Source organism: Garra rufa, unplaced genomic scaffold, assembly GCF_049309525.1.
Source record: "Garra rufa unplaced genomic scaffold, GarRuf1.0 hap1_unplaced_002, whole genome shotgun sequence".
Lineage (NCBI taxonomy): Eukaryota > Metazoa > Chordata > Actinopteri > Cypriniformes > Cyprinidae > Garra > Garra rufa.
Window position 1 is genome coordinate 4,267,818 of NW_027394277.1, and position 17,340 is coordinate 4,285,157.

Here is a 17,340-nt window from a genome sequence, read left to right on the forward strand (position 1 = left end):
CACAAAATTCAGGAAGATCTCCACAAGTGAAATGTTCATCAAAATGTCTTCAAGGTATGTCTACACACAGTGCAGCTTCTGGTCTCGCGAATGAACATGGTCGGGGCTCAAAGTCCAAACAGACCCCAATTTTGGCACTTGAAGAATTATGTTCGTTTTTGGCCTAATGTTCAAGTCTACAGTGGAAGAAGCAACATCGGTGGAGCCCTTTGATAGGACGAGGTTTTGAACGCATTACAGTACAGTGTTTTGAGTTGCTCATGCAATGCTTGATCCCTCAATGAACAATTCTGGAAGACAAGAGAAAAACAAAACGAAAAACGTAGGAAATCTCCCTGCGAGTAGTTATACAGCAACTTGCGTCCATTAAAAAGTGCATTCGAATGAAAAAAAAAAAAAACACTGGTACATTATATAAACTGACACTGCATGATTTTCCCTTGATGAAAATTCAATATACTACATATCTTCTTTACATTTTTGTAACTTAAAATATATCTCTGGATAGCACATTAACCTCACGACCAACATACAAATCAAACAAATGTGTTGAAAATTATTTCTACAAATGAAATCTTCCAACCCCCAAAAAAAAAAAAAAAAAAAAACATTCCGGAATGATAATGAGGGATAAAATGATGAGGGATTACATTGGGGACTATTGGAAAGTACATGACCACAAATTGGGAAAGTCTATGTGTGCTTAAATGGCTATAATGCAGCACAATCACATTGCACCTCAGCAGTAATCTCATTTTAAGAAAGAGCAGCTTAAACACATCAAATACAGCACACTAAACAGCCTGTGCACCCTCTTCCAAGCCCTGAAACAGCATCAATAAGACAAAAACATGTTTAACTTGAGTGATGCATGATATAAGATGGCTGTCAGCAATGCAGGCACAAGAGAGCTCAGACTTCACTCCATCTTCTTCTGAACTTCGACAAGCTCAACCTGCACAGGGGCCAACCAGGCCCCAAAATTCTCCGCTTCGTCTTCGCTTTCACACGACACTTTTCAAACCACTTCTGATCCGCATGGTGAAAGCCTGAAGTGCTTAAAGTGGAAAAGAAACCCCTTTTATGATGGGCAACAGTTCAGTTCTAGTGCTCTGCCAGGTTGGTTCAGCAGACAGGAAGCATGCGAGCATTGCCGTTGAACTCCTCGTCAATCTGAATGATAGAAGAACAAAATATTAGATTGCTATCCAATAGCGATTGGTGATTATTGTGTACACACAAAGCGAATATGCTTTGCACTCACCTCAGAATAAGCAGGGAGTGGGGGAAACTGGAATTGGGGTGCGTTCATGAAGATAGGACTGTCTCCACCATCATAGTCATCCAATAGAGGCGTAAGAGGTTGGTCCATACTGCAGTCGCGTGTAACGTCGCAGTAGCTTGGCGGGGCGGATGATGGCATCCGTAGGGACACCCAGCTATTCGATGCATTGCTGACGGAGCCATCTTGGCTGCTCATGCTGTTGGTGCGGCTACCGAAACCATTGTAGGGAACGGTCCCAATGACCAAAGGCAGCTCCAGAACCAACTTATCGCTTCCTGGGATGTGCATGTAAATCTGTAGAGAACAAAAGAGCTTTTAATTAATGCCTTATACTTTGTCAATGCAACACCATGCTTGTAGTAATTGTGAAAGTTACTCACCATGAGCGCATATTCGACTCGAATGATGTTGCAACCCAAAATAGACGGCTTGATCTTGGGCACACGGATGCTCTTGCCTTGCCAGGCGTCGCACATGCCCGAGATAATGTGGTTGCCGCGTACTGAGGAGAGCTTTTGCCTGAAGACCTTGGTGCGGCCGTTGGCCTGGTAGGTGTGCTTGGCGATGATGGCCGCTTTGGGTACCACGATGCGAGAGCAGGTGTTTTCAAATTTGGCATCGATGCAGATCTCTTCACCCTCGCAGAAACCACGCCTGTCGATTTTGGCGTTCAGAGAAACTTGGCCGTCTGGGATGAACATGCAGGTGACCTTCTTCTCCTTCATGCCTCCAGTTGGGGACTGTTGAATGAGAAATAATGAGGACATGGTTAATTATGATCAAAATTTGGAAAAGCCAAACCAGAAGTGAAGATATTACAGCTCAAGCGATATGAGGAACTCACCAGCAAGTCTGGAGTGTTGACATCCAAGGGTTCTTCAACTTCAAAGTGCCTCTTGCACTCCAAAGCGGGCTGAGCAGGTCTTTCCATCAGAGCCTTCACGAAGTATTGAACAAAGCCAAACTTTCCCTTGTAGGAAGACACCAGATGTCTGTTGGGAAAATACAACTTGTATTAATTTACCAACAAACATGACTTGTGAATGGAACAAAGGAAATGAATGCCAGGAGTTTGCTCAACTGGAATGCTTACCCTTGTTGAGGAAGCTCAAAGCCGAAGGAGTATTCATACTTGTTGCCAGGGCGGAGGATGACCGAACCATCTGTGTCTGTGAGAAGCAAAGATTAAGCATGAGTTTTCAAGAGATCTTCAACACGCAAGACAAACAAATGAAACTAACTCACTTAAAACTCCTCAAAGCAAGGAATCTCTCTTACTATGAACTATGAAAATAACTTCACTTTTCACCTAAGTACTTCTTCTGTTGTATTTGCGTCTGACATTAAATATAGAAACGCTTTTATATGACTAAAACATTGAGATGCCTTGACTTTACTCATTAAATACCAAGTGTTTCACATTCCAACATCAGCATCATCTCATCAAACGCATGTAACGTTACCAAAGCAAAGTCAGCTTTAAACACACAGTTCAACAGTTTTAACTCACCAGCTGGCTGGTCATCCAGATGAACCACTTCTTCATACTTCAGATAGTCAACTTCTTCACGGCATCTCTGTTTGCCTTTCGCGTACTCCACTTTGGCGCATCCGACTCCTAGGACCTTCATGGCCATCACTCTGGTCACCTCCAAGACCTCCACCAAGATCTTCCCAGCCACTTTATCTCCACTGCAGTAGAAGGTCTTGGATGGATCGTTGAAAACGATCTCGAAGACCTTGACTCTTTTTGTCATCGCCACCATTGTGTTGTCCTATAAACGTCCAAGCCGCGACGAAATGAAGATACGCGTCTGAAAGTTGGTAATTCAACCAGATATTCAGTAGTCCTTCAAAAGTGCGTCCAGTCCTCAGCCAAAGCTAATTAAAGTTTGGCCTAATATGAATTGCAGCAGACTAGTGCTTTATGCAAATTCACAATTCACACAGTCCTCGCTCGCATGGTCAGTATAAGAGCTTTGTGTACGCGGGGCTAGGCTAGGGTTTTATACTAGGATGTTTCTGCCAGTGACTCACTAGGCTTGTTTACCACTTCAGCTGTTCATGTGGAAGTGGTATGCACAGCATGGCTCAGCGCATGCACAGCGCTCCCATTGGTGGAAATTCGGTGTTTGTGTCGTCACCGGCCAATCAGCGGCCAGAAGCGGCGCGTGGACACCTCGTGGCTGAGAGCGCTGAGCGAGTGCACAGCAGCTGCAGGAAGGGAGGGGGAGGCGCTGGAGGAGGAGTGAGTCTGTCTGACGATGAGAGGTCTGAACAAAGGAGCGGGATGTTGCAAGGGCATGCCCAAGAATTCAGAGAACCAATGAGAAATTCAACCAAAGACGAGACTTTAATGTGCGCTACGTGCAACGTATGGATGTACTAGAACACACAGAGGAGGGAGGAGAAATGCAGAGGCGGTATTCCCCCGTCTTGAGTGTGTTTTGAGGGAAACTCAAGCCTCTGCTGGTACAAACTAGGTTAACAACATCCGCCGACTAATAAGAAAGCACTTGACCGCATAACATACGACTCTTGCTATTAATACGCATTCATATACATAAGTTTGCTATTTATCTTTATATGGCAGAAATAGTAATAGTATACAGTGTTTAGCTCAGCATAGATTTGTACGATTTGTAATGTTTTGTTCTGTGAGAGAACATTCTCATGCACTTTTGCACTTGTCAACATGTTTTTCCAAGGTCCTACACAAACCATTACACTCCTACCCTTGAGAAAGACAGGGTTCCTATGGGGTTTGTGAAAGTGTGAAAAGTATTTTCCAGTATGGAAAAAAAAAAGCTGAGTATTTTTCAGACTTTTGCCCCTGTTAATAGAAAATTAAGAATTGAAAATTGTACAAGAAGTCAAAGTCATTGTGCACTTTTTCATTATGCAAAACGCAGGTTATAAGCTTTTTGGTTAATTCTCTCAGTTATTCTTAGCGCCATATTACATACAGTGCCTTTTTCCCCCACATAAATCTACACTCCCTACTCCATAATGGCAAAGCAAAAAATAGGTTTTTAACATTTGTGCGAATTTATTAAAAATAATAAACTGAAAAGATTTCTGGGACACTCGAAATTTAGCTCAGGAGCATTCATATTGCTTCTAGATGTTACTACACTTCGAGTGGAGTTAAACTGTGGCAAATTCATTTGAATGAGTATGATTTAGAAAGGCACACACCTCTCAGAAAAGGTCTAACAGCTGAAAATGCATATCAGAGCAAAAACCAAGTCCTGAGGTCAAGATAACTGTCTGTAGAGCTCAGTGACAGACTTGCGTTAAGGCAATGATCTAGGAAAGAGTTCAGAAAAAAATCTGCTGCATTGAAGGTTCACAGAAGCATTATCCATAATGGAAGACGATTGGAACAACTAGGACTCTAGAAAATGTCTGCCAGCCCCCATCCAAGCTGACAGAGCTTGAGAGGTGAAAAGATGAGGCAAAGAATGGCAGATAATTGGCAAATGCAGATGTGCAAAGCTTGTCACATCATACCCAAAAAGACTTGAGGCTGTAAAGGTACTGAGTTAAGGGTATGAATACTTATGCAATGTACTTATTTCAGTGTTTTATTTTTAATACATTTGTAAAATGTACACTCCATACACCATAATAATGACAAAGCAAAAACCAGATAAATTTTACAAATTTATTAAAAAGGGGTATGAATAAATTTATGAAGGGGTTTGAATAATTTCGCAAGGCACTGTAGCCTCAAGGACCTTTGCAAAAATATAAAATATACTAGCTTTTATGTGTGCACAAGAAACCATTACACATAAAGGACAATGCACACTGAGCCTCTACAACGTATGTGTTAACGAGACCTAAGGCCTTGAAATATGGAAACATTTAAAACCTATTTTTACAGTACCAGTCTTTTTTATAAATCCTTGAACTTGGCCATTTTTTTTAATTCAGCCCATTCCGTGTCATGGTTTCTGAGCTGCCTGCCACAGAGGATGTGTATTGGACATTAGGCCTTGAGAGGTACCCTCTTAAAAATAAAGGTGCTTTACGATGCCATAGAAGAACCTTTTTTGTCTAAATGGTTTCATAAAGAACCTTTAACATCTAAAGAACCTTTCTGTTTCACAAAAGGTTCTTTGGAATGAAGGTTCTTCAGATTATAAAACTGAAAGAAAGAGATGGTTCTTTAAAGAACCTTTGACTGAACGGTTATTTGTGGAACCAAAAATGGTTCTTCTATGGCATCGCTGTGAAGAACCTTTTAAAGCACCTTTATTCCTAAGAGTGTACCATAAGAAAAGCCAAATTTTGAGCAAGTAGATCTCTGTTAAGTCATGTGCATCCATGCTCTTGTTTTATTCATAGTAAGATGGCAGTGATGCACTAGTGAAATGCTTGTGAATAGTTTCGCAAAGGCACAAAAAGTTTCTTGTGTGCATGTAAAGGTTTTTTATTTTTTATTTTAGGGGGTTTTTATGTTGTCATTTCAAGAAAATCAATGAAAAAAGATTACTATTTTATTATACCAATTCTAAAACTGAAAATAATGCTCTATGAACCATTTATGTTAAATTTGGTCTCAAGGTCTACTGAGAGGTTTGGAAATCTGAGTCTTGAAAAGTATGGAATTTTGAAATGGAAATTTTGTATGAATCCTGAAAAGAGGGATTTTGATATTTCATGTAGCTACTGTATGGATATAATATGAAAACATCTTCATCACCATGTGGACTTTAAAGGAATAGTTCACCCAAAAACTTAAGTTCGGTCATAGTTTACTATGGTAACACTTTATCATAAGGTTCATTAGCTAACATTAGTAAGAATGCACATGAACTAATGAACAACACTTTGACAACATTCATTAATCTAGTTAATATTAATTTCAACAATTACTAATGCATTATTAAAATCAAAAGTTGTGTTTGTTAACCTTAGGTAATACACTGTGAACTAACAATGAACAGCTGTTTTAAGTTAACTGACGTTAACAATGATCAATACATACTGTAATAAATGTATTGTTCATTGTTTATTCATGTTAGTTAAAACATGACCTAATGTTAACAAATGACACCTTATTGTAAAGTATTTCCTTCTTTCTTTTGCTGAACATAAAATAAGATATGTTAAAGAACGTGCACCCAAGCAGTTGCTTATAGCCATCGACTTTCAGAGCCTCCAGAAATAGTTTTTTAGGAAAAAAAATTGTATTTTTCATGTCATTACCATTTAGAGCCTAAGAATTTTTATTTATTTTTGAAAATTCATATGGTATGCTATGTCCTCCTCAGTATAGGACACCGGCACTCAATTTAAAAAATAAATAAATAAATATAAAAAGACATGAATAAACATGCATAAGCAATACATTTTTAGGTTTCAGGATTTTTTTATACCAAACTTTGTATAAAGATGATTCTCAACTATGTTATAACAGAATGATTTAATATATCATTTTTCTTTATGCAAAATGTGTGTAAAATGGCCATGAACTGTATCTAATTGGCATATTAATGTGTTTTGGGGCCAACAAGTAATGAATAAAGTAGGGTAATAATGGGAGTAATATTTGACAAGATTTTCATAATAACATATAGTATTTCATAGGGATATTGATATATAATTTATTTGCCTATTCATTTGTTGTGTCTCCCAAAATGCATAATAAACATGCTTTTAGTCCTGGTGTCCTCAGCTGAGGACAGTATGAAAGCAACATCCTGTTTCGTGACAGAAAGTCATATTTTTGATTTAAAACCCCGTAACATCTTCCTGAGATGTTGATTTATGACAAACAGTTTCAAAATTAATCAGATTTAAATGATAATTACAAAATATTATCATATTTCCAAAAGAGTGTAACACTTGATAACTAAATTAATGTCAGCCATAATTAAAGATCAAGGAGAGGCAGTGATCGTGTTGAAACATCCTAACATCTTTGGTATCTCTGCAAAGCCCTGAATGTGCTGAATGTGTACCAGACATCCAGACTTAAAACTGTGGCATGTATAATCACTTAAAAATTCAATTCACTAAAATACAATGTCCTCGTATGAGGAGACAGGGATGGTATGGGTGAAAATGCCGTGAAAAATGATGGAGATTATAGATGACCAAATTGTTATTTTTGGGGTAAATCATCCTTTTAACACCACAAAGGCGATTAGTACACTCTTGTACAAACTACTTTCCTGAGATATTTTCCTCTAAATTGTTGTATGTAGTGAATAAAAATGTGATGAGATCTAGAGATCTCAAAAGGCTAATGAATATATGTATGAATGGATATGTGTGTATGAATAAGTTTGGGATTAGTAAGATTTTAATGTTTTTAAAAGATGTTTCAAGGTTGCATTTATTTTATCAAAAAAAAAGATATATATTATTAATATTAATACAATGTAAAATGGTGTTTTTTTTTTAACTTTTAATACATTCAAATGTAATTTATTCCTGTGATAAAAGCTGAATTTTCAGCATCATTGCTCCAGTCTTCAGTGTCACATGATCATTCAGAAATCATTCTAATATGCTGATTTGGCATAACTGTTGCCAACATAACATTGATAATAAATTAGCATATTAGAATGATTTCTAAAGGTTTCTGTGACACTGAAGACTTTCAGCTTTGCATCACAATAAACCATTTTAAAGTATATTAAAATAGAAACCAATTTTTATATATATTGTAATAACATTTCCCAAAATGACTGTTTTTTTTCTGCAGTTTAAGAGACTTACAAGAACATTACAAAAACTTACTGATCCAAAATTTTTGAAGGGCAGTGTATGTGTGTGTACAACAACAGCAACAATAATAATAAATCATTAAGTTATCAAGCATCTTCAGGTGGCCTTTTAGGCTATGGGAAAAAAAGGTATGCCTCTTTGCCTCACTCTAATGGCAATATTAAGACCAATATTATGGGAAAGTGTTTTCTACTCCACACATCTGCTCTTTTTGCGGAAGAGTAGAACTCTTAAGTTTTCACCCAAGAGACCATTTAACATGAACATGACTGACATATGAATTTGATGTCAATTGTTGGACAAAAACAATTAAAAAATAACAAGAACAGAGAACAACAGCGCTTCCCACTGGAGGAGAAGATTGTAGAGTTGAATGTAACATTGGCTCCCTCTGCTGGTCACACTCGCGTATGTGCCTCTGAATAGAAAAAAATCAGTCAAAATATTTTAATAATAATTGAATAATTTTATATACACTAAAAGTCAAAGGTTTTTGAACAATAAGATTTTTAATGTTTTTTTTTAAAGAAGTCTATTCTGCTCACCAAGCCTGCATTTAATAATATTGTGAAATATTGTGAAATATTTTTACTATTTAAATTAACTGCTTTCTATTTGAATATATTTTAAAATGTAATTTATTCCTGTGATCAAAGCTAAATTTTCAGTATCATTAATCTTCAGTGTCACATGATCCTTCAGAAATCATTCTAATATACTGATTTGCTGTTTAAGAAACATTTATTATTATCAATATTTAAAACAATTAAGTACATTTTTTAGGATTCTTTGATGAATAGAAAGATCCAAAGATCAGCATTTATCTGAAATAAAAAGCTTTTGTAACATTATTCACTATACCATTCAAACGTCATTATCATTTTTTTTCATGGGAGAAAAGAATATAATGTTTCTATTTCAGATAAATGCTTTTCTTATGGAATTTCTATTCATCTATTCAAACCTGAAAAAACCTACTCAGCTGTTTTCAACATAATAAATGTTTTTTGAGCAGCAAATCCGAATATTAGAATGATTTCTGATGTGACTGGATTAATGACACTCAAAATTCAGCTTTGAAACCACAGGAATAAATTACATTTTAAAATATATCCAAATAGAAAGCAGTTATTTTAAATAGTAATCGTTTTTCAGAATTTTACAGTTTTTGCTGTATACCTTGGATCAAATAAATGCTAGCTTGGTGAGCAGAAGAGCCTTTTTTAAAAAGACTAAAAATAAATGTTATTTACATAAAATAAATAAATTTAAATGGAATAACAGGTATGAATACAAATAATTAAATTAATGTGTTTTTTTGCATGGAGGGGGGTGAACTTTACCTCTTGCATGCAACTGATCTAAATTTCAGTTATAAACATGAGTACACACTATATATTATGATCACAAATAACAGTAAACATTTTTAGAGAGGTTTTTTTAGGGGGGGCTCCTTTCAGTCTATCAGTAGGAGTGAGTGATTTTCTTTGAATTTTGCTGCAATAATACTATATTACATATTCATTATGTTTTTACTTAAACGTTAGTGATGTTTTCATTATTTAATGCACCCTATTTAAATAGTCTAAATCTGTCATGACTTTTTAGACTAAATGTTTATAGGCTAACGTTCCTTGTTTAGGAAAATATGCACTGCCGTATATGCAAGTTAAAATATTGGATTGTCATTTCTTTAACCCATTTGATTAATTAATTGATTAATAAAACAATCGTTTTGTTTTCGGCCAATAAAAACATTAACTTCGCTTTAGTTAAGCTCAGAGCCATATAAATTTTTATATGGCTCTGGTTAAGCTTTACTATTATTATTATTGTTTTTATTGCAGTAGAACAGTTGTCAGTGGCAACCACAGAGCGCTGTACTTCCAGGTGAAAAGTCAGTTAAAAGTCTCTCAAATATGGCTGCCCCCTTGGAGTTGTTCTGTTGGAAAGGCGACCATGGATTACCTTCAGTAGATGTCGACTGTTTAACTGTGCTGGTAAGAGAAAAACACGCCGGTTGAAAGCATATCGCAATAGTTTCGTCTGTTTAGTGTTTTGCGGGATTTGCCGTAAATGTGTTGTATTTGAGTGTCGGTTGTCAGGAGAGATGGGAGGTGACTTACAGCACGCCTGATTGAAAGTGTCGAAATATCACACGCATCTATGGGCTCATGCTTAAAACTCTTATATATTAAACACCTGTACATTTAATAATGTATAGAGCGATCATATTGGTTCAGTGGATGGGTAACAGCAATGACACTGCAGTAAGTGTACGTTATTCCAGTTATCTAATTTTTTTATGATCAGTGTCACAAGCATTTGATTAGGGACTTAGAAATAACGTAGAATCTTTAATATTTCTCAATCATTTGAAGCTATAATATTTTGTTTGAAATATTTAAAAAATGTAAATCGTATTTTATAATATATGTTAGTTATTCCATGGAATGTCTGGATACTGGCAGGTGTGTAGTAAAACCGTTTAATGCACAGATAGTTCCAAGTCAGTTTAATCACCGTTCTATATTAATGCGCTGCTTTAGTTGATGCACGCAAAAGGAGAGAGAGAGAGAGAGAGAGAGAGAGACTTTTGACTTTTCAAAGCTCTTTTAATCACACAATTATTTTAAAAACACTCTTTACAATTCACCAATTAAATGATAACTCTCCAAGTTCATCTCTCACTACAAGAGCATTTTTCACACTCCACCTTACATCAAAGAAGTGCATGTTATTTGTTAATTTACAATATGCATATTCCACAGCAACCCGACCCTCTACTACAGATTTGAACATTCCAAGCAAATCAACATTTTCCCCTTCATTTTTACATTTGTGGGATTTTAAAATGGCCAATTTTGCCTGTCCCAGTAAAAAATTCCCAAGTGTACACTGTGCTTTCAATTCTTTCCTGTAATTCACACCCAAAATAAACATATTTTTTGTAAAAATAAAACCAAGCTTAATAAATATTTCATCCAACAATTCAAACAAAGTGATCAATCTTGAACAATCATAAAAAAAAGTGAAAAACAGTATCAAGGATATTACAGAAAGGACATGCAGATAAAACTGACTCATTAAATTTTGACACAAAACTATTTGTTGCCACAGCACAATGAAGTACTCTCCATTGGAGGTCTCCAGACCTCTTGGGAATAGGGGACTTATACAAACATCTCCATGATGGAGTTATTTCTAATGAAACTGATAAATATTCTCTCCATTTAGTGTCAATGCGTCTTTTCAATTGAGTATAGAACAGAGATTTCACACTCATAAAGTACAATATCTTTTTATCAACATTGTGAAACGATACGTCTTTAAAACCTTTCAATAAAGTGTTATTTGGATCTTCATCCAAATCAAAAGTTACATTAACTCTAAGATCTGGATAAATCAGAACACCTTCACCATTCTCAATAAATTTTTTTACATGGGTCGAAAAAGACTGGGAAAAAGATTTTTTAAGATCCTGAATTATCTCCTCAACATATCTCACTGATCTAAGCCCAACTTTATTAGCTATTGATTTAGCTGCATACCATTGACCTTTTGTAAGATCAATTAAATCTTTTACAGTAGCTATTCCTGTTTTCAAAAACTTATCAATTACTGAAGTCGAAATAGAAGAATTCCTTTTAAACATAGGGTTAAAAAATAATGGTTCCAAAACCCCATAATGTTCATTGTCATCTCTAGATCTTTTAAAAACTTGCCAGGCTTTTAATACAGATACATAAAATGTTGAAAAAGAAACACTTACTTTTGGGACAAAAGATTTTTCAATTAAAAATAACTGCTTAGCTAATCCAATTCCCCCAATACTTTGTAAAACAGACAAACCCAAAGCAATCCATGGTGTCCTATCTGAGCAATACAGTAGCCTTTGTAATGTTTGAAACCTCATTGTCTTAACTCTTGCCTCCAGATTTATAAGTCCTTGTCCTCCTTCTATAACTGGGAGATACAACACTCCAGGAGGAAGCCAATGAAAACCATCCCAAAAGAAACCAACAAAGGCCTTCTGAATAACAGCCAATATCTCTTCAGGAGGATCCAGCACTGTAAATCTGTGCCACAACATTGAGGCTGCTAAATTATTAACAATTAAACATCTCCCTCTAAAAGATAACTTTGGGAGGATCCATCTCCACTTCTGTAGTTTTCCAACGATTATATCAGCTAAACCTTCCCAATTCTTTTTCATATAAATATCAGATCCTAGATACACCCCGAGAACTTTAAAACCATCTTTAATCCATTCACATTGCTGTGGAAGTTGTGGAGGATCCATATTTCTCCATTCACCTAACAGAAGGGATGTGCACTTATCCCAATTAATTCTAGCAGATGTAGCCTTTTGAAAGGTTTTTAAACTAGAAGTCAAAGCAGCAATATCATCAATATTCCTTATAAAGACGGTTATATCATCCGCATAAGCTGTAAGTTTTACAGGCGGGATATCTGAAAAACCAGGAATACAAAATCCATATAATCGTTTCCTCAAGTGTGACAACAAAGGCTCAATAGAAATTGAATATAAAAGCCCAGAAAGAGGGCATCCTTGTCGTATGCCTCTTGTTACTGCAAGAGGTCTAGTTAAACGACCATTAATCTTAAGCATACTAGATGTTTCACTGTAAAGCAGCCTAATACAAGAGACAAATTGTGGACCAAAGCCAAAGGCCTTCAGAGTCTTTAGTAAATAAAAATGGTCCACTCTGTCAAAAGCTTTCTCTTGATCTAAAGAAAAGAGTCCAATGTCAATTTGATGTTTTTTAGCAACTGCAATGATGTCTCTTAACAAGAAAAGATTGTCAAAGATGGTCCGTTTCGGGATACAATATGACTGGTCCTCATGAATTATAGTTGCCATACATTTCTTCAATCTGTTGGTTATAGCTTTTGACAGAATTTTAAAATCAGTACACAACAAGGACACAGGACGCCAATTCTTTAAGAGTCCAAGATCTCCTTTCTTGGGGATTAATGTCAACACTGCCCTACGACAGCTTAAGGGCAGAACACCTTGATTAAGGGACTCCAAAAAAACATCATATAAATCATGTCCAAGCACATTCCAAAAGTGTTTAAAAAACTCGGCAGAAAGGCCATCTATGCCTGGGCATTTGCCACTATTCAGTTCTTGCACAGCACTTGTAAGCTCAGAAAAAGTCAAGAATCCCTCCAATTCCATACTTTCTTCTTTAGACAACTGTGGAAGATCTAGGAGAAGTTCTTCAACTGCCACTTCATCACAAAGTTCTGACTGATAGAGTTTTTCATAAAAGGAAATTGCAGAACCTATAATTTCTCGTTGATTAGTTATTTCACTGCCATTGGGAAGTTTTAATCTGTGAAAAAATTTCTGCTCTTTTGACCTTTTCTCCAGTCCGAAAAAAAAAGCAGTTGGAGCATCCATTTCGTTGCACTTCACATATCTTGTTCTAGCAAGAGTTTCCTTCTCCTGTTCCTCCAATAAATCCTTCAAAAAAACTTTATTTTCTTTAATTATATCACCCCCTCCATGATTACGGAGGCTTTGTTGAAGAATTTCTTGTTCTATCATCTTCATCTTCACTTTCAAGTTTTCAGTGTTATTTGCTGTGTATTGTTGACAAAAAGCCTTTATCTGCACCTTTCCCAGATCCCACCATTGACTTAGAGATGCATAGCTACCTCTCTCTTCTCTCAAAGACTTCCAAAAAAAACCAAAGGAGTGCACAAAAGTGTGATCTTGAAGTAATCTATTGTTAAAGTGCCAGTGTGACTGATAGGATTTAGATGAAAGGACAGACATTGACATAGAAATATAATGATGATCTGACATAGATGTAGGAGAGATACAACTATTAAAAAACCTTCCTTTATTACATTCCTCAGTATAGAATCGATCCAATCTTGCAGCACAAACATTGTTTGAACTCATTTTTAACCACGTATACTGTCTAACATGAGGATAAGCATCCCTCCACAAGTCCACAAGATTATGTCTATTAATTAAAGATTTAAAAACATGTACTGAACCAAAGTGAGGTTCCTCGTGGTTCCTATCTAAACTATAATCCACAATGCAATTAAAATCACCACCTATCACAACAACTGTGTCATCTGAACACTTCAGCAATTCTTCAGAAAATTTTAGAAAAAAATCAGCACGTTCACTTCCTATATTAGGAGCATAAATATTGAAAAAAGAAAAACTATTATTGCCTATTATTATATCAACTCGAAGAAGGCGTCCAGGTATTATTTCTAAAAAAACTGGGTTATCTTTAACACGCTTCGAAAATAAAAAACGCTACCCCAGCACTCAGATTTGTACCATGACTTAAACTAATACTACCCTCCCATTCATTTGTCCAATCTGTCTGGTTACAGGCATCAGTATGAGTCTCCTGTAACAAAATGACATCTGCTTTCTTAAGTTGTAAATACTTGAATAAAGTCACTCTCTTGCGTACATCCCTGCATCCATTAATATTTAAGGATCCAATGTTAAAGGATGCCATCAGGATAAAAAAAGAGAAACTGAATAAAATCCAATGCAGATGTAATTTTGAATACATGCTCACTCTTTAAGGACTTTTCCTCACTCTTTTCCTGACAGCACTCACAAACTTTCTTAAACGATAACGCTTAGGCTGGTCTAATTCCTCAAGTGTTGCTTTCTTCATAGCAATTACAGAGGAGTCTATAAAAAGCCTTAAATCAGGAAAGAACATTTTAATCTTTGGTTTTCTCTGATTTTTTGTAGCCTTCAAAAAATCATCTAGCTGTTCCACAGAATAATATCGAGGCTTCGTTAATCTCCCAACAGTACTTTCCTGAGAATCTAATTCAGCCAAATCATCAGTAATTAAATCCGAACACTCACTTTCCAAATCACTGTCAACAACCTGTGATTTTGCCAGAAAATCATTTTGAGACATATTACTGCTTGATGCCTGTGCCCCATCCAAAACATCGCTCACCTTAAGCCCATCCTGTTCTCCAGGTTGTTCCAACGCTTTGGTAGTCTCTACAAGATCATTTGCTCCACCCTGTCCAACATCAGATATTGTCGCATCATTTTCAGCGATCTCACTACTACCTTGACGCAACTGTTCCCTCATTTCAGTAGACGCTGATATTTCCGTATGCGATTCAACTGCTGCGCTTTCTGTAGTCAATTTAACCAAATCGTTATTCTCCACAATCTTTGAATTGAGCACTGAATTAAACTCTGAACCATTCCTTGCGCTTTGAGCCTCTTTAACCGCAGGACAATTTGTTTTAATATGGCCGTGTTTTCCACAAACTAAACATTTCATGGTCTCAGTACTGATAAAGATCGTATAATCTCTACCAGACACGGTCAATTTCACAGACACCTCAAGCATTTCGAATTCGGCGGTCAATATCATCAAGGCCTGGCGTCTGAATGACATGATATGTTTTAACTCTGGACTTTTTAGTCCCAGGGGGATCATTTTAATCGTCCCAACCAATTTCCCATAACGAGCCAAAATAGACTCAAGCGCTTTGTCAGAAATAAACGGTGGTACGTTTGACAACATAACTTTTTTCGAAAGATTGGACAAAGGTAAGACTGGAACAAACACATCTTGGACAGTCAAACCACGTTCCACTAACTTGTTAACCATTTCGATTTCTTTCAAAAATACGACTATTGCCTTATTCATTCTAGAAGCGGACATTATTTTTTGTGCACCAATTTCTTTACCAATAGCAACCAACACACTCTCAATTGAAATTGACTCATCTGTCGGCATGCACTTGCACGCATGCCGAGCAGATAAACAGGAAAAACCATCGGAATTTGAACCCATCTTTATCAGCTATGCTGACAAAAATCAGCACTATAACACCTTCTCCTATCACCTACAGCAATATTCAAACGAAAAAAGCTCAGAAAGGAAAAGTTAAAAACTCACTCAATAACTCCACACACTCCGCTCACACGCTCCTCACAGACACGCCGCACATGCGCAAGAGAGAGAGAGAGAGAGAGAGAGAGAGAGAGAAATCGGATTGTGCTGCTCACATACAGTCGTGGCCAAAAGTTTTGAGAATGACACAAATATTAGTTTTCACAAAGTTTGCTGCTAAACTGCTTTTAGATCTTTGTTTCAGTTGTTTCTGTGATGTACTGAAATATAATTACAAGCACTTCATACGTTTCAAAGGATTTTATGGACAATTACATGACATTTATGCAAAGAGTCAGTATTTGCAGTGTTGGCCCTTCTTTTCCAGGACCTCTGCAATTCAACTGGGCATGCTCTCAATCAACTTCTGGGCCAAATCCTGACTGATAGCAGCCCATTCTTTCATAATCACCTCTTGGAGTTTATCAGAATTAGTGGGTTTTTGTTTGTCCACCCGCCTCTTAAAGATTGACCACAAGTTCTCAATGGGATTAAGATCTGGGGAGTTTCCAGGCCATGGACCCAAAATGTCAACGTTTTGGTCCCCGAGCCACTTAGTTATCACTTTTGCCTTATGGCATGGTGCTCCATCGTGCTGGAAAATGCATTGTTCTTCACCAAACTGTTGTGGGATTGTTGGAAGAAGTATTCATGGCTTTATTCATGGCTGTGTTTTTGGGCAAAATTGTGAGTGAGCCCACTCCCTTGGACAAGAAGCAACCCCAAACATGAATGGTCTCAGGATGCTTTACTGTTGGCATGACACAGGACTGATGGTAGCGCTCACCTTTTCTTCTCCGGACAAGCCTTTTTCCAGATGCCCCAAACAATCGGAAAGAGGCTTCATCTGAGAATATGACTGTGCCCCAGTCCTCAGCAGTCCATTCGCCATACTATTTGCAGAAGATCAGTCTGTCCCTGATGTTCTTTGCTGCCCTTCTTGACACCAGGCCATCTTCCAAAAGTCTTGGCCTCACTGTGTGTGCAGATGCGCTCACACCTGCCTGCTGCCATTCCTGAGCAAGCTCTGCACTGGTGGCACTCCGATCCCGCAGCTGATTCCTCTTTAGGAGACCATCCTGGTGCTTGCTGGACTTTCTTGGACGCCCTGAAGCCTTCTTAACAATGCAGTGGAAAGTTTTTTTCGGGATTAAGTTAATTTTCATGGCAAAGAAGGACAATGCATCATTCATCTGATCACTCTTCATAACATTCTGGAGTATATGCAAATTGCTATTATAAAAACTTAAGCAGCAACTGTCATCTCTACCTCGCCTTTTCGCTCTCTCTCGGTCGATGGATAATTTACTGAAACAATAGGGGTTATGCGCAACAGGCTTCCGTTTTCTGCTAAACAGGTCTCGTTGCTTC

General features: G+C 37.0%; 1 protein-coding gene across 1 annotated transcript; it reads right to left on the reverse strand.

Annotated features, from left to right (window-relative positions):
* Positions 1–395: 395 nt before the first annotated feature.
* LOC141305398 (thioredoxin-interacting protein-like) lies at positions 396–3,302 on the reverse strand. The gene is made up of 6 exons (XM_073832497.1): positions 2,796–3,302; positions 2,379–2,454; positions 2,130–2,277; positions 1,666–2,025; positions 1,265–1,579; positions 396–1,173 (listed from the first exon to the last, which is right to left on the reverse strand). The coding sequence occupies exons 1-6, from the start codon at positions 3,049–3,051 to the stop codon at positions 1,126–1,128; spliced, it is 1,203 nt and encodes a 400-aa protein (XP_073688598.1). The 5' UTR covers positions 3,052–3,302; the 3' UTR covers positions 396–1,125.
* Positions 3,303–17,340: the final 14,038 nt, after the last annotated feature.